The sequence below is a fragment of the Lipotes vexillifer genome, unplaced genomic scaffold (assembly GCF_000442215.2).
Source record: "Lipotes vexillifer unplaced genomic scaffold, Lipotes_vexillifer_v1.1 scaffold434, whole genome shotgun sequence".
NCBI classification, from domain to species: Eukaryota; Metazoa; Chordata; class Mammalia; order Artiodactyla; family Lipotidae; genus Lipotes; species Lipotes vexillifer.
In genome coordinates this window covers 406,431-424,601 of record NW_006797498.1, presented here as the reverse complement: position 1 = coordinate 424,601, position 18,171 = coordinate 406,431, and the positions used below count along the sequence as shown (strand labels likewise).

Here is an 18,171-nt window from a genome sequence, read left to right as displayed (position 1 = left end):
ATATATATATATATATATATATATATATATAGTACACTCTAGCCAATCCTCAGCACAAATAGAGTGAGTTGGCTGGTATCGTCCGGTTTTCATATGAGGAAAGAGTCTCAGATGTTTGTCCAAGTTCAAACAGCTACTCAGTGTCTCCAACTGTAATAAAACTTTGAGAATTTAGGCTTGATTTTATTTTATTAACTGTCCAGGTTTCTTTTAATTCCCTAAAGATGTTATTTGTACTGGTAAGTTTTAATAGCTTTCTATTTTGTATAATACTGATTTAATTATATCTTTAAAATCTTCCCAGTGTACTGTAAGTAGTCCAAAATCTTTGCACAATTATAGGTCTAACCCTGTGACTTAGCAGGTATTCAGACAATGCTTTGAATGAGTGAATGCACCCGTGTGAGGTTCACATGTCTGGCTGAAAGCTATTACCTGCTTTACGCACGCAAATCCAGACCAGTTGAGCTGGCTTGAACTCCAAGGCCTATTTGCTATCAATTTTCTAAACAAGCAGAATTAGCTATGTGTTTTTTCTACCTAAGTAGAAGAGAAGATTTAAGAATGATTTTCATGACTGATTATATTAAAAAATGCATGCTGAATAATATATTTAACAACAACAAATAATAACAAATGTGTGAGCGTGAGAACAAATCAAAATGAAAATAAGTTATTAAAGTATAAATTTTGTACTGTATTTTCTAAAGTTTTTGCAATAAGCTTGTGTTACCTTCATGACTGGAATAAAAACAAAAAAGATTTTTAAAAAAATGCATGCTAATTGTAGACAATCTAGCAAATGCACAAAAACATAAATAAGAAAATAAAAATAATTCCAAATTCCAGAGATTTGTACTCCCAATCATTGTTTTTAAAGGCATGTGTATACACACAGTTTACACAACTCTCAGTATATATAGTATTGCAGCCTGGCTTTTCACTTTATTATGTCCTTTAAAATCTTTTTTAAAAGATGCTTGTCAGTGGTCTCATACTGTTCCATCATATAAAGGGGGCATAATTTATTATTGGACGTTTAGGCTCTGTCATTTTTTGCTATTATAAATAATGTTGTGATGAACATCTTTCTATATAAATCTTTGTGAGCATGATTTTCAATGTACCGTCCGTCCCTTGGAGTCCCTTGATTGGTGACACGTACCTCTGCTAACTGATATTTGACACATGGGGCTGAAGCTGTGTAGCTAGAACTTGTTAAGAAGACAAATAGTGTAGCAGTGGCCTGTCTCATGCTCATAAAATAAAATGGATACAACTACAATTTTGCAGGCCATTTATTTGGTTAAAAACTGGATGCCTCATTGATTCCACACACAATATATCCCAAAAGAATGAAGGTGACCTTGGAGACAGCCAGTCATTCAGAATCCAGTTAATCAAGCCTCAGGATATTTGGTTCCCAACACCAACCAGAGTCATCATGATCTGTCAGATTCTTGTTACTCAGAATTTAGGAAGGGATGTGGGTTCTCTTTAGCTTGTGGGTGCTCTTCTGGAAACAACAGAAGATCTCAGTCTTTATCTCTAAGGAATGTTGGTTGTGGGAGTTGCAGGCTTTTGTATAAAGAGTAACAATTTAGTCTAAAATTTAGTGAGCTTTACTGAAGACCGCCAAAAAGAGGAAATCATCATTTAAACTTGAATATCACCCCACCAGAAGACTGGAAAAAGCACAGTCTTAGAACTCTGTGCTTCTAGGACATCTGAGATATATAGCGCGTCTATTTATAAAGTTCTTTAAACTGGGGTCTCATTTATTTTGTCAATATCTTGCAGAATCAACAAAAATTAAAATCCATATTAAAAAAAAGACCTGAGTTGGTTTCCAGTTATTTAAGCTACAGGCACCAAAGCTTAGCATTCATCTCTAATAGCCTAAGAGGATGAAGGTTTTACCTTTGATCTAGAATTTGTTTAATCTTCCAGGACAGTGCAGGAGATTCTAGGTCCAAATTCCAGGTATTTAATATGTTTCAGTTTTGCGCTCTGCTTCATGATAACAATTTTATCACTAGCTCTTAACACTTACTGTACTAAATTGCTATATTAATATTAATGTCATATAGCTGATTCACTTTGTTATACAAAAACTAACACAAGGTTGTAAAGCAATTATACTCCAATAAAAACGTTAAAAAATATTAATGTCAAAGTGTGAAAAATTCAACGGGTAAATGGTATGCAAATTAGCCTAATGCAAACTTTAATGGATTCCTGCACTCAAAAAATCCTTTGAAACAAAGGTAACTAAAGTGGTAAAAAAGACAAACCAATGACCATTAAAAGGGAAGATTGCTACAAGTTAAAGAATAAAATACTTTAAAGCAAACAAGCAAGCTTGACTGATTTTAATCAAACAATATGAATGCAATAGCTGGTATAAACCTTTGATTATATTATGGGGTGTAAACAGGAAACATTTTTTTCCCAATCACAGTGCTGTGAGTTGAATTGTATCTGAAGTAAAAGATAAGTTGAAGTCCAAACCCCTGGTACCTGCGAATGTAAACCTATTTAGAAATAGGGTCTTTGCAGATGTAATCTAATTACGATGAGGTCATTAGAGTGGACGCTAATCCAACAAGGCTGCTCTCCTCATAAGATAGTGCACATTTGGGCAGACAGACATGCACAGAAGGAAGGCAATGAAGGTGGCCATGAGGTGATGGAGGCAAAGACTGGAGTGATGCATCTACAAACCAAGGAATGGCAAGGATTTCTGGCAAACACCAAAAGCCAGAAGAGGCAGTGAAGAATCCTCTCCTAGAGTCTTCAGAAGGAGCGTGGCCTGGTGGACAGATTGATTTCAGATTTCTGGCTTCCAGAACTGTGAGACAATATGTTTCTGTTATTTTAAGCCACACAGGTTGTGGTACTTTATTATGGTAGCCCCAGCAAGCTAATAATAGTCATGGTTTTCTCTAGGTTCTGCCAAATCCCTGTCTTCTCTTGCCTCAATTAAGTCTGAGACAGATCACATGGATTGCTGGTCAGTCACTATTTTAAAAAGTCAGTCCAGTTTAAGTCTCTAATCTTATATCCAATTTACATCTCATCTTTTTCCCCACTTCCAGTGTCAGCCAGGCTTCTGGGTCAGAGGACTTGGGGTCTTGATGAGGATTGTTCTCACAAATTTCCTACCCCTCATAGAAGTGATGGAGAGGCATGTCTCATTCTAGGACACCTTGTCCCCTGCATCTGCTGGATCTGGTGTTGGAAGGAAGTGGACTCAGAGAAACGGCGGGAGTCAGTGATGGGGTGTCCCCTTTGGTCTTGTTCTCAGTGAATCTGGTCCTATGTTATTGGTGGCCCCTGTGTTTCCCTGGGGTGGTGTTTGCTTTTCTCCCACCAACACTGTCCCCCAGAACTTCCTGTGAGAGAGACATCTAAGTCTTCATTTGGTGCTTCCCATAGGTTCATGTCCAAGATGCAGGGTGGCCTCAGAGCTCCTGCTTTTCCTCTTCTCTCTGCTCTTTCCTAGGGAGCCATGGGAACCACCAAAGTTCTCCATTCTTTCCTTACACCCTGGGACTGAGATGGAGAAAGGGCTGCATCCATCTTTTTCCCAGTCGTGCCACAGCACTCCCTTGTCACTATGGAAACGGTGCAGACCACTCTGTCAGCATCCTGCCTTCAGCATGCCCTAGGCAGGAAGTGGTCTTGTACTCCTGTAAGAGAGAACTCTCCCGGTGTGAATCCATGCCTCCCAGAAACTCCTCCAGCAACCTGCTCACCAGTGGCAGCTCTAAGATTCCACAGCCTCCAGCCGTCGAGGGCAGCACTGTATATCCTGGATGTCGGTGCCCTAACAAATGATTCTTTCAAGGCTTTGGTTGCCTGGCTTCAGTGGATACTTAGAGCATCCTCCTCCTCCTCAGCAAGGAGAAGAAAAGGACTTGAGGGAGATAACAGGACTCTTACTACGAGCACTGCCTTCCTGCACCTGCAGCTCCCTATGGCTCCCCTCCCACCCCTAGTCTTGCTGTACAGCCCGGAAAGGTGTGGAGCTGGTGTGAGAGTTGTCAGTCCTGAGCAAAGTGTCTTGACTCAGTTGGTGGTGGTTCTTTGAACGTGGGAATATTTCATGCCTAAACTTTGCCCTCGCTTTGGCATCTTGGGAGTGCTGAGGGCATGAAGCTTACAAGAGTGGCCTGCACCATTTTTGTAGTGAGAGGGGTGTAGGGTGGCATGACTGGAGAAAAGATGCGCCACTGACTCCTGGGAAAAGATCAATTCCCACTCAATTGCTGCTACTCCAGGAAAATGTGTTTTCTCTTTCTTGGTTTTTCCCTTCCTCATACTTAGCCTTTAATATTCCAAGATGTTTTATATTTTTGCCAAGATCTTATGATTAATGAGATGGAGGAGTGAGATTTAATGTATAAGGTCTAAAGAGGGTGCTGCCAGATGGCTGTGACTCATAGACCCCTTCCATTAGCTGGGCATCGCAGTGAGTTTTAGAGGAAGGGAATTTGCTTCCACTCACCTGCTTGGAGATTGGCTGGCTAAAGTTTTGAGGTCGTTATTTTAGTAGTTGTATTAGCTGTTTGATGACTCCATTTCTAGGCTAAGTGTTCTCACAGTGCGACACCCCTGATCATCATGAGCAGTCCCACGTGGAAAGTTGTTAGAAATACAGATTCTCAGGCCCCACTCCAGAACTATTGAACCAGAAACTGGGGCTAGGTTGCAGGCATCTATATTAACAAGTGCTCCAAGCAATTCCAATGCGCACTCATGTTTGAGAACTGCTGTTCCAAAGATGTTTCTCTTCCCCAACTCAAAATGATACTCTAAGAAGTGGGTGTCTACTTGGTATGGCCTAATGCAAAAGATATGCCTTACCTTAAAAATTATTCCTTTGAAGTTCTCTTATGATTTTCCATCCATCACACACTTTAGCTTAAAAGCTTTCTGATGCACTTTAGCTGAGGCAAAGAGAGTCTCCTAAGGAGACAACTCCAGAAGTTTATTAACTACTTTAAGCAAGGCAATTTCCACTTGAGTCCAATCATCCTTACTGTGATGCTTATTAACTATAGAATATTTCCTCATGTAAGACGAGGATTAAGGATGGGACTCACCTTTCCCTGCATTATCTTCTCCATAGCAATTATCACCATCAAACGTACCATATATTTTATTTGCTTATTTTATGTTCTGTATGTCTTCCTCCACATGAATGTGAGTTTTATGAAGGCAAGGGCTTTTGTATGTTTTAGTCACTGCTGATTCCCCAGCACCTTAAACAGTACTGGGAACATTGTAGACATTCACAATTATTTGTTGAGTGGATGCATGAAGGTTGGGTTTCAAGAATGTGTTATACAAGTTGTTGTAGATTTCTATGCTTATTGATTCATTGAAGAAAATTACAGTTTTTGTTCTGATTTCTACTTGTCAGGATGCTTAATACCACAGGCTTCATAAGGTCCTCAGAAGTCCCATCATTTTAGTGCAACATGAACAGAAGAATTTATTAGATTGATGTGGAAGTTATTACCTAGGGGTATGCTACAGAGCATCATGGATGGGAACTGGACAGGGGAGAAGACACGGGAGGCAGGGAGAACAATAATGTGAAATGAACACAAAAGGATTTATGTTGGTAACTCCTGGATATGACAGTCTGCTGTTGGTCCAATCCCTTTTGTAGGGATTATTTTGGGGCAGTAAATCTGTTTATCAGTAACTGTGTTAGGTCTAACACCTCCCAGGATGCAGTATTTCCACTTTCCTGTTGGCACACCTGACAGCTCCTACTTCACAGATGTTCACTGTTCTCCCGCTCATTGATGATCCCATTTTGACGCAGAAGAGCTGGTTTCCACTCTTGAAGCACTGGGAGGGCAATAGGCAGACACACTTGGAGGTGGCAGCTGCAATGAGAGAGACAGTGTGACTCACCACAGTGCTTTAGGGTTTAATTTTACCTAACTTGTCCCCAGGGCAGTGAGCACTTTGGTGGCAATGAGTGAGAATGCTGGAACAAAGGCAATGACCCAACTGTGGCTGAATGGAGTGATCTGATTATAAGAGAGGAGAGGGCACTGGTAAGTCAGTAAGATGCAAGAGCTGGGCTACCTCTGACACCTCCCTCTCACTCACTGCCCACATCCAATCAATCCACTTCCACAACGTCTTCAGTCTGTCCTTCATGTTCTTTTCTCATTGGCACCACCTGGGAACACTTATATAAGGTATCATTTATTGAGCCTGCACCATGAAACCACACACTATGCCAAGTGCTTTGTGTGATTTATTTCATTTAATTCTCACAATAAACATATGAACTATATGGCATTATACTAATTCTATAGATGAAGAAACTCGGCTCAGAGAGGTTAAGTGATATGCCTATGGTCCCACAATTAGTAAGTGGTAGAGGCATATTTTAAATCATGAATGACTCGCAAGCCTGAACTCTTTTAACATAACTCTGTGTCACATTTTTAATTTCTTTCTAGAATATTTCTGGGTTATGACTAGGGATCTGGATTTTTAATAAGCAGTTGAATTGGGTGATACTTTTATAAGGCCTGGTTTCAAAACCACCCCAACACTTCATAATTCATATAAATCTTGTGTTCATGAAAGAGTTTTAAAATGATCATTTAGGGGTAAAGTTACCAAAGCCAAGCATATTAAACCAGTTTTAAATAAATGGATATAGGCTCATTTATACACACGCATGTTTTAGTCAAAGTTCAAGGTCCTCCACAGATGGTCTCAACATCCCTTCGCAACATTATCTTTTCTACTTTCTCTGTCCCAGGTAGAGTGACTCCCTCTCTCTTTCCCAAGCAAGACCCCGAAGGTGTTCCAGGTTGTGTCCTTTGCCCACACTAGCCCCTTCCTTTGCCGGACTGATGTGCTCTTTCCAGTTCCCCACATGTCCGATGTCTACAAGCTTCACCTCTTTCATGAAGCATTTTATAGCCATGTACCCCCACTGATGTTTCCTTTAAATAAACTTTAATGGTGTAAATTTGTCAGCACTACCTCTGATGTTTTTATACTTTCTTGTTAGTTAGCTTTTCATATGTCTTTCTCCCAAGACAGTTATAAGTGCTTTGTTAGAGAGCAGTAACTATGGTTCCTCCATCTGTTTATCCCATTCAGTTGTTAACAAGGTGCTCAATTAATTCTGCTTCATCAATTGATTTCAATTCTGAATTTGAGGGTGCAGGTATAAGTATTCAAAAAGAAATGTATTTGGTGGATCTGTGATAATTTATGTTGCCAAAATATCTGAGTCAGCCTGAGAATCAGGCTGTAGTCTATTTGGGGCAGGTATCAGTTCTTTCCCACGTGTCTCAACTGATGGGAGAAAATAGGGAAAGGGAATGGGGAGATGATCATTAAGCATATAAGCTTCCTGTCCTCAGTAGGAAATAGTTCATGAACAGGCGTGAATTTCCCTTTTACACCTTTGCCAACCAGCTAGGGAAATTCTAGTTGGGGAGAGTCTTGTTTGTTGTTGGAAACTATAGGGTTTGGTGAAGGACAGGAGACTGTTCTACCTCTAGAGAGGATGTCAGTTCACCAGGCTTGTGGAAAGGCCGTGGTCACCACTCTTGTAGTATGGTTATAGCTTAAATACCCTTAGCAAGATGATTTTCAGATTATTAGCATACAAAGGCCCTTCCTGCCACCTCCACTAATTCATGTTTCCATCCTTATGAAACCCTTCCTGGCCAGAAGGTATTTATCTCTCTTACCGCTCTTGTCACATACTATCTTGTATTAAAGTTATTCATGTAATCATTTGAAAAACTGTGAAAATTAATTCCCCAAACTGAACAATTTGAGGGTACAAAGCTCCTTTATCATCACACCTCTCACCTTACTATGTACAGTTACTTTGGCATATTGGATACTAAATGGATGTTTATTGAATACATTTTCCCCTCCTGTTGGTTGATGCTGGATATTTTTGAAATTTAGATAAAACATTTCATAGCTATAAAAGTAGGCTCCTTAGGAAGGCTTCTGTGTTCTAAGTTTTGCAAAGTGAACTTCATGTTACTTTGGAGTTCCATCTTAAACTTTTTCTCATTTCATTTTTGGTAGAGAAGGAAAAGAGTAACAAAGTAGTACACAACGTAATCAAGAACACAATTTAATCAAGGTGACATTCAATTCAACTCAAAATTAGTAATATCCCAATTTTCCATGAGTGGGTTGGGTATAAAATACATTTTTAGTTTCCTCTCTTTATAAATGCTGTGGTTTGTACATTGACTCTGTTCTGTAGTGCTACAGGAACAGAAATCTCTGTGACACTGACTTTTGCTCACCAACTAAGAAGGCTGGCACAGGCAGACCATATCTTTAGGGGGAAAAAGGCTTACAGTTTTCTAACTGTGTGTAGGATCAAAGGATATTTTATTTATTTATGTATTTATTTTTTTGCGGTACATGAGCCTCTCACTGTTGTGGCCTCTCCCGTTGCGGAGGACAGGCTCCGGACGCACAGGCTCAGCGGCCATGACTCATGGGCCCAGCCGCTCCGCGGCATGTGGGATATTCCCAGACCGGGGCACAAACCCGTGTCCCCTTCATTGGCAGGCGGACTCTCAACCACCAGGGAAGCCCAAAGATGAACATTTCTTAATAAGAGATTTAAGTCGTTTAAAATATCCTTTGGGGCTTCACCTGGTGGCGCAGTGGTTGAGAGTCCGCCTGCCGGTGCAGGGCACATGGGTTTGTGCCCGGGTCCGGGAAGATCCCACATGCCGCGGAGCGGCTGGGCCCGTGAGCCGTGGCCGCTGAGCCTGCGCGTCCGGAGCCTGTGCTCCGCAACGGGAGAGGCCGCAACAGTGAGAGGCCCGCGTACCGCAAAAAAAAAAAAAAATGTTCATGTTTTAGTATGACCACCCCAAGACATTCTGCTAACTTGACCAGTATTGGTAAGTATTCAAACTTTTTATGTTCTTTTTTTTTTTCTCAAGGTAGCAGTAGTTTTTTTTTAATTGCACACATGTCTATGAACCTAATAAATAGGTTTTCTCTATTTTTTTTATATAGTAGGTTCTTATTAGTCATCAATTTTATACACATCAGTGTACACATGTCGATCCCAATCGCCGAACTCATCACATCACACCCCCACCCCCCACGGCTTTCTGCCCTTGGTGTCCATACGTTTGTTCTCTACATCTGTGTCTCAATTTCTGCCCTGCAAACCGGTTCATCTGTACCAGTTTTCTAGGTTCCACCTATATGCGTAAATATACGATATTTGTTTTTCTCGTTCTGACTTACTTCACTCTGTATGACAGTCTCTAGATCCATCCACGTCTCAACAAATGACCCAATTTCGTTCCTTTTTATGGCTGAGTAATATTCCATTGTATATATGTACCACATCTTTATCCATTCACCTGTTGATAGGTATTTAGGTTGTTTCCATGACTGGGCTATTGTAAATAGTGCTGCAATGAACATTGGGGTGCATGTGTCTTTTTGAATTGTGGTTTTCTCTGGGTATATGCCCAGTAGTGGGATTGCTGGGTCATACGGTAATCCTATTTTTAGTTTTTTAAGGAACCTCCATACTGTTCTCCATAGTGGCTGTATCAATTTACATTCCCACCAACAGTGCAAGAGGGTTCCCTTTTCTCCACACCCTCTCCAGCATTTGTTGTTTGTAGATTTTCTGATGAAGCCCATTCTAACTGGTGTGAGGTGATACCTCTTTGTAGTTTTGATTTGCATTTCTCTAATAATTAGTGATGTTGAGCAACTTTTCATGTGCTTCTTGACCATCTGTATGTCTTCTTTGGAGAAATGTCTATTTAGGGCTTCTGCCCATTTTTGATTGGGTTGTTTGCTTTTTTAATATTGAGCTGCATGAGCTGTTTGTGTATTTTGGAGATTAATCCTTTGTCCGTTGATTCATTTGCAAATATTTTCTCCCATTCTGAGGGTTGTCCTTTTGTATTGTTTATGGTTTCATTTGCTGTGCAAAAGCTTTTAAGTTTTATTAGGTCCCATTTGTTTATTTTTCTTTCTATGTCCATCACTCTAGGAGGTGGATTAAAAAAGATCTTGCTGTGATTTATGTCAAAGAGTGTTCTTCCTATGTTTTCCTCTAAGAGTTTTATAGTGTTCAGTCTTGCATTTAGGTCTCTAATCCATTGTGAGTTTATTTTTGTGTATGGTGTTAGGGAGTGTTCTAATTTCATTCTTTTACATGTAGCCGTCCAGTTTTCCCAGCACCACTTATTGAAGAGACTGTCTTTTCTCCATTGTATATCCTTGCATCCTTTGTCATAGATTAGTTAACCATAGGTGCATGGGTTTACCTCTGGGCTTTCTATCTTTTTCCATTGATCTATGTTTCTGTTTTTGGGCCAGTACCATATTGTCTTGATTACTGTATCTTTGTAGTATAGTCTGAAGTCAGGGAGTCTGATTCCTCCAGCTCCGTTTTTTCCCCTTAAGACTGCTTTGGCTATTCGGGGTCTTTTGTGTGTCCATACAAATTTTAAGACTTTTTGTTCTAGTTCTGTAAAAAATTCCATTGGTAATTTGATAGGGATTGAACTGAATGTGTAGATTGCTTTGGGTAGTAGAGTCATTTTCACAATATTGATTCTTCCAATCCAAGAACATGGTATATCTCTCCATCTGTTGGTATCATTGTTAATTTCTTTCATCAGTGTCTTGTAGTTTTCTGCATACAGGCCTTTTGTGTCCTTAGCTAGGTTTATTCCTAGGTATTTTATTCTTTTTGTTGCAATGGTAAATGGGAGTGTTTCCTTAATTTCTCTCTAATATTTTTCATCATTAGTGTATAGGAATGCAAGAGATTTCTGTGCATTAATTTTGTATCCTGCTACTTTACCAAATTCATTGATTAACTCTAGCAGTTTTCTGGTGGCATCTTTAGCATTCTGCATGTATCATGTCATCTGCAAAAAGTGACGGTTTTACTTCTTCTTTTCCAATTTGTATTCCTTTTATTTCTTTTTCTTCTCTGATTGACGAGGCTAGGACTTCCAAACCTATGTTGAATAATAGCGGTGGGAGTGGACATCCTTGTCTTGTTCCTGACCTTGGAGGAAATGCTTTCAGTTTTTTACCATTGAGAATGATGTTTGCTGTGGGTTTGTCGTATATGGCCTTTATTATGTTCAGGTAGGTTCCCTCTATGCCCACTTTCTGGAGAGTTTTTATCATAAACAGGTGGTGAATTTTGTCAAAAGCTTTTTCTGCATCGATTGGGATGATCATATGGTTTTTATTCTTCAATTTGTTAATATGGTGTATCACATTGATTGATTTGCATATACTGAAGAATCCTTACACCCCTGGGATAAATCCCACTTGATCATGGTGTATGATCCTTTTAATGTGTTGTATTCTGTTTGCTAGTATTTTGTTGAGGATTTTTGCATCTATATTCATCAGTGACATTAGTCTGTAATTTTCTTTTTTTTGTAGTATCTTTGTCTGCTTTTGGTATCATGGTGGTGGTGGCCTCATAGAATGAATTTGGGAGTGTTCCTTCCTCTACAATTTTTTGGAAGAGTTTGAGAAGGATGGTGTTAGCTCTTCTCTTGATAGAATTCACCTGTGAAGCAATCTGGTCCTGGACTTCTGTTTGTTGGAAGATTTTTTTTTTTTTTTTTTTTTATAATACACAATGTATTTATTTATTTATTTATGGCTGTGTTGGGTCTTCATTTCTGTGCATGGGCTTTCTCTAGTTGTGGCAAGTGGGGGTCACTCTTCATCGCGGCGTGCAGGCCTCTCACTATCGCGGCCTCTGTTGTTGCGGAGCACAGGCTCCAGACGCGCAGGCTCAGTAATTGTGGCTCACGGGGCCAGGTGCTCCATGGCATGTGGGTTTTTCCCAGACCTGGGCTCGAACCTGTGTTGTCTGCATTGGCAGGCAGGTTCTCAACCACTGCGCCACCAGGGAAGCCCCGTTGGAAGATTTTTAATCACAGTTTCAATTTCATTACTTGTGATTGGTCTGTTCATATTTTCTATTTCTTCCTGGTTAAGTCTTCGAAGGTTACTGCTTTCTAAGAATTTGTCCATTTCTTCCAGGTTGTTCATTTTATTGGCAAAGAATTGCTTGTAGTAGTCTCTTAGGATGCTTTGTATTTCTGCGGTATCTGTTATGACTTCTTTTTCATTTTCTAATTTTATCGATTTCAGTCCTCTCCCTCTTATTCTTGATGAGTCTGGCTAATGGTTTATCAATTTTATTTATCTTCTCAAAGAACCAGCTTTTAGTTTTATTGATCTTTGCTATTGTTTTCTTTGTTTCTATTTCATTTATTTCTGCTGTGATCTTTACGATTTCTTTCCTTCTGCTAACTTTGTGTTTTGTTTGTTCTTCTTTCTCTTGTTCCTTTAGGTGTAAGGTTAGATTTTTCATTTGAGATTTTTCTTGTTTCTTGAGGTAGGCTTGTATAGCTATAAACTTCCCTCTTAGAACTGCTTTTGCTGCATCCCATAGGTTTTGGATCATCATGTTTTCATTGTCATTTGGCTCTAGGTATTTTTTGATTTCCTCTTTGATTTCTTCAGTGATCTCTTGATTATTTAGTAACTTAGTGTTTAGCCTCCATGTGTTTGTGTTATTTACGTTTTTTCCCCTGTAATTCATTTCTAATCTCATAGCATCATGGTCAGAAAAGATGCCTGATATGATTTCAGTTTTCTTAAATTTACTGAGGCTTGATTTGTGGCGCAAGATGTGATCTGTCCTGGAGAATGTTCCACGTGCACTTGCAAAGAAAGTGTAATCTGCTGTTTTTGGATGGAGTGTCCTATAAATATCAATTAAATCTATCTGCTCTATTGTGTCATTTAAAGCTTCTGTTTTTTTTTTTTCATTTAGGATGATCTGTCCATTGGTGAAAATGAGGTGTTAAAGTCCTCCACTATTATTGTGTTACTGTCGATTTCCTCTTTTACAGCTGTTAGCAGTTGCCTTATGTATTGGGATGCTCCTGTGTTGGGTGCATGTATAATTGTTATACCTTCTTCTTGAATTGATCCCTTGATCATTATGTAGTGTCCTTCCTTGTCTCTTGTAACATTCTTTATTTTATAGTCTATTTTATCTGATAGGAGTAGCGCTACTCCAGCTTTCTTTTGATATCCATTTGCATGGAATATCTTTTTCCATCCCCTCAGTTTCAGTCTGTATGTATCCCTAGGTCTGAAGTGGGTCTTCTGTAGACAGCATATATATGGGTCTTCTTTTTGCATCCATTCAGCAAGCCTGTGTCTTTTGGTTGGAGCATTTAATCCATTCACGTTGAAGGTAATTATCAATATATATGTTGCTATTACCATTTTCTTAATTGTTTTGGGTTTGCTTTTGTAGGTCCTTTTCTTCTCTTGTGTTTCCCACTTAGAGAAGTTCTTTTAGCCTTTGTTCTAGAGCTTGTTTCATGGTGCTGATTTCTCTTAGCTTTTGCTTGTCTGTAAACCTTTTGATTTCTCCATTGAATCCTAATGGGATCCTTGCTGGGTAGAGTAAACTTGGTTGTAGATTCTTCTCTTTCATCACTTTAAAGTCATGCCACTCCCTTCTGGCTTGTAGAGTTTCTGCTGAGAAATCAGCTCTTAACCTTATGGGAGTTACCTTGTATGTTATCTGTCATTTTTCCCTTGCTGCTTTCAATAATTTTTCTTTGTCTATAATTTTTGCCAGTTTGATTAGTATGTGTCTCGGTGTGTTTCCCCTTGGGTTTATCCTGTATGGGACTCACTGCACTTCCTGGACTTGGTTGGCTATTTCCTTTCCCATGTTAGGGAAGTTTTCGACTATAATCTCTTCAAATATTTTCTAGGGTACTTTCTCTCTCTATTCTCCTTCTGGGACCCTATGATGCGAATGTTGTTGCATTTAATGTTGTCCCAGAGGTCTCATAGGCTGTCTTCATTTCTTTTCATTCTTTTCTCTTTATTCTGTTCTACAGCAGTGAATTCTACCATTCTGTCTTTCAGGTCACTTATCCATTCTTCTGCCTCAGTTATTCTGCTATTGATTCCGTCTAGTGTATTTTTCATTTCAGTTATTGTATTGTTCATCGCAGTTTGTTTGTTCTTTAATTCTTCTAGGTCTTTGTTAATCATTTCTTGCATCTTCCCGATCTTTGCCTCCATTGTTTTTCCGAGGTCCTGGGTCATCTTCACTATCATTATTCTGAATTCTTTTTCTGGAAAGTTGTGTATCTCCACTTCATTTAGTTGTTTTTCTGGGGTTTTATTTTCTTCCTTCATCTGGTACATAGCTCTCTGCCTTTTCATCTTGTCTATCTTTCTGTGAATGTGGTTTTTGTTCCACAAGCTGCAGGATTGTAGTTCTTCTTGCTTCTGCTGTCTGCCCTCTGGTGGATGAGGCTATCTAAGAGGCTTGTGCAAGTTTCCTGATGGGACGGACTGGTGGTGGGTAGAGCTGGGTGTTACTCTCTTTATGTTCTTTTTCAAAGGCAAACTTAGACTCCTAGGAATTGTGGTATTTAGATATATGTCCAGCAAAGGGCTAATAGTAAAGGTAGATTTTGACTAAATCATAAGCCACATATTGTTAGAGAAGCTTGGAAAGAATTATTTGTGGGAAAAGGAAAAAAAAAAAAAGAAGAAACTCTTTGCAGTAGAAGAGTTCCATGAAGTTCTTTCTCCATGATAATTAAGGAAAACAGATGCTAACACTAAAGACATCCCCAAATACCTGTACTACCTATTGTGGTACAGACAGGAACCATTTATCCTCCCTGCTGTCCAAATCCCTTTTATTTTCTGTATGTATTTTTGACAATAATGTTTGTACATTATAATTTTTAGAGAAAAAGTTATATTTTAAATGCACTATTTAAATAAATAAGTAGTTGCATAGTATTTTCAGCTCTTGTCTACCACAAATTATTTTCTCTGAGAGAGATGTCAGTTGGATAATGGATTGGTCAGGCAGCAAAAAAATGAATAGTTGTGTTTACCTACATGATGATTTAATAATGATTAGAGTTGGGCACTGTACATGTCTGGCCCTAGTTTGCAGTCTCTTATGTGAAATTGCCTTGTTTCGATATGGTTGAAGGTCAGAACCCCCAGACACTGACCTGCTGAGCTGCCACCATCAGATGGCCTGCTGACTGTGCCATCCACGGTGACCCTCTGTTATGGATTCAATCCCACCACCCGTCAAGGGAGCTGGGTCTTGATAATCAGTTTTAAGTGGATCAGGAAGAACTTAGATGTGGGTTATAAGGTCTCTCCCCTTTTCAAGGACTGAGTTGAAGAATATTGGTTTGAAAAGTGAAAGAGAAACTAAGGGTTATAATAAGGTTTTTGTCTTTGTTTTTGAAAAGTAACGTGGTTTTGGCAAAAGTTGGATGTTAGCAAATCAATTTTTTTTAAGTTTCCATTGCTTAATTTATGCCTTGATTTCAGATGAGTTTCTGAAGATGTGCCATAAGGGAAATCTAGCTGCTTATTTGAGTTCTGTTAAATCCTAATCTTCAACCCATATTTATGTATTATATGAAGCTTAGTTGAACTATTTCAGGTTCCAATTTCATCTTAGAACAAATGTACTGCTGTGAAGTTTCTGTTTTTAAGCAATTCACAAATGAAATGCCAATAGGCAATACACTTACAGAAAATGGAAAGGTAATGCTACCTCTTAAGTATCAAATAGGCAGAGCTATAAAGGGGTAACAGCTCCAAGTTTTGGTGAGGGTATGGAAGGCAGTCTTTATGACACATGGTCAATATGAATATAATATGATAAATACATTTCTAGAAAGCAAGTTGATACATTGTACCAAGAAAGACTTTATATTTTAAAATAATATTTATCTAGAAATTCCATTTTCTAAGGTATAGCCTATGGAAATGATCTTAGAGTATAGATCTATCTGTGATAGACTTGTCTATTACAGCACTGCTTATAATAGCAAAATCTTGGGAGAAATCTGAAGGACTAACAGAAGATTGATTAAATAAATCACAGAATGTCCATATAGGCTTTTGCAGACATTGACCATTGTGTGGAAAGAGGCCAGTCACAGGTTTGTTCAACATGGAGAAGTAGAAGGACGTGCTCTCACTCCCTCTTGTGAGAGCACTGGAATCACAACTAACTGCTGAACAGTCTTCAACAGGAAGACACTGGAACTCACCAAAAAAGATACCCCACATCCAAAGACAAAAGGAGAAGCCACAGTGAGATGCTAGGAGGGGTGCAATCACAATAAAATCAAATCCCATAACTGCTGGGTGGGTGACTCACAAACTGGAGAATACTTATAACACAGAAATCCACCCACTGGAGTGAAGGTTCTGAGCCCCACGTCAGTCTTCCCAACCTAGGAAAGGAGGAGAAATTCCTAGAGAATCAGACTTTGAGGCTAGCAGGATTTGATTTCAGGACTTTGACAGGACTGGGGGAAACAGAGACTCCACTCTTGGAGGGCACACACAAAGTAGTGTGCACATTGGGACCCAGGGGAAGGAGCAGTGACTCCTTAGGAAACTGAAGCAGACCTACCTGCTAGTGTTGGAGGGTCTCCTGCAGAGGCGGGGGGGGTGGCTGTGTCTCACCATAAGGACAGGACACTGGCAGCAGAAATTCAGGGAAGTACTCCTTGGCGTGACCCCTACCAGAGTCTGCCATTGGCACCAACAAAGAGCCTGGGTAGGCTCCAGTGTTGAGTTGCCTCAGGCCAAACAACCAACACAGAGGGAATCCAGCCCCACCCATTAGCAGACAAGCGGATTAAAGCTTTACTGAGCTCTGCCCACCAGACCAACAGCCAGCTCTACTCACCACCAGTCCATCCCATCAGGAAACTTGCACAAGCCTCTTAGATAGCCTCATCCACCAGAGGGCAGACAGCAGAAGCAAGAAGAACTACAATCCTGCAGCTTGTGGAACAAAAACCACATTCACAGAAAGATAGACAAGATGAAAAGGCAGAGGGCTATGTACCAGATGAAGGAATAAGATAACACCCCAAAAAACAACTAAATGAAATGGAGATAGGCAACTTTCCAGAAAAAGAATTCAGAATAATGATAGTGAAGATGATCCAGGACCTCCAAAAAAGAATGGAGGCAAAAATTGGGAAGATGCAAGAAATATTTAACAAAGACCTAGAAGAATTAAAGAACAAACAAACAGAAATGAAGAATAAAATAACTGAAATGAAAACTACACTAGAAGGAATCAATAGCAGAATAACTGAGGCAGAAGAACGGATAAGTGACCTGGAAGACAGAAAGGTGGAATTCACAGTTGTGGAACAGAATAAAAAAAAAGAATGAAAAGAAATGAAGACAGCCTAAGAGACCTCTGGGACAACATTAAACACAACAAAATTCACATCATAGGGTATCAGAAGGAGAAGAGAGAGAGAAAGTACCCGAGAAAATATTTGAAGAGATTATAGTCGAAAACTTCCCTAACATGGGAAAGGAAATAGCCAACCAAGTCCAGGAAGTGCAGTGAGTCCCATACAGGATAAACCCAAGGGGAAACACACCGAGACACATACTAATCAAACTGGCAAAAATTAAAGACAAAGAAAAATTATTGAAAGCAGCAAGGGAAAAAAGACAAATAACATACAAGGTAACTCCCATAAGGTTAAGAGCTGATTTCTCAGCAGAAACTCTACAAGCCAGAAGGGAGTGGCATGACATATTTAAAGTGATGAAAGTGAAGAACCTACAACCAAGTTTACTCTACCCAGCAAGGATCCCATTAGGATTCAGTGGAGAAATCAAAAGGTTTACAGACAAGCAAAAGCTAAGAGAAATCAGCACCATGAAACCAGCTCTAGAACAAAGGCTAAAGGAACTTCTCTAAGTGGGAAACACAGAGAAGAAAAGGACCTACAAAAGCAAACCCAAAACAATTAAGAAAATGGTAATAGCAACATATATATTGATAATTACCTTCAACGTGAATGGATTAAATGCTCCAACCAAAAGACAGAGGCTCACTGAATGGATACAAACACAAGACCCATATATATGCTGTCTACAAAAGACCCACTTCAGACCTAGGGATACAAACAGACTGAAACTGAGGGGATGGAAAAAGATATTCCATGCAAATGGATATCAAAAGAAAGCTGGAGTAGCGCTACTCCTATCAGATAAAATAGA

General features: G+C 39.5%; 1 protein-coding gene across 1 annotated transcript in view; it reads right to left on the bottom strand.

Moving 5' to 3' along the window:
• Positions 1-5,727: 5,727 nt before the first annotated feature.
• C6 (complement C6) overlaps positions 5,728-18,171 on the bottom strand; it is an 88,297-nt gene continuing 75,853 nt past the window's right edge. Inside the window, exon 17 of the mRNA XM_007469650.1 lies at positions 5,728-5,903. Within this exon, the coding sequence (XP_007469712.1) occupies positions 5,728-5,903 (176 nt within the window). The remainder of the gene's footprint in view (positions 5,904-18,171) is intronic.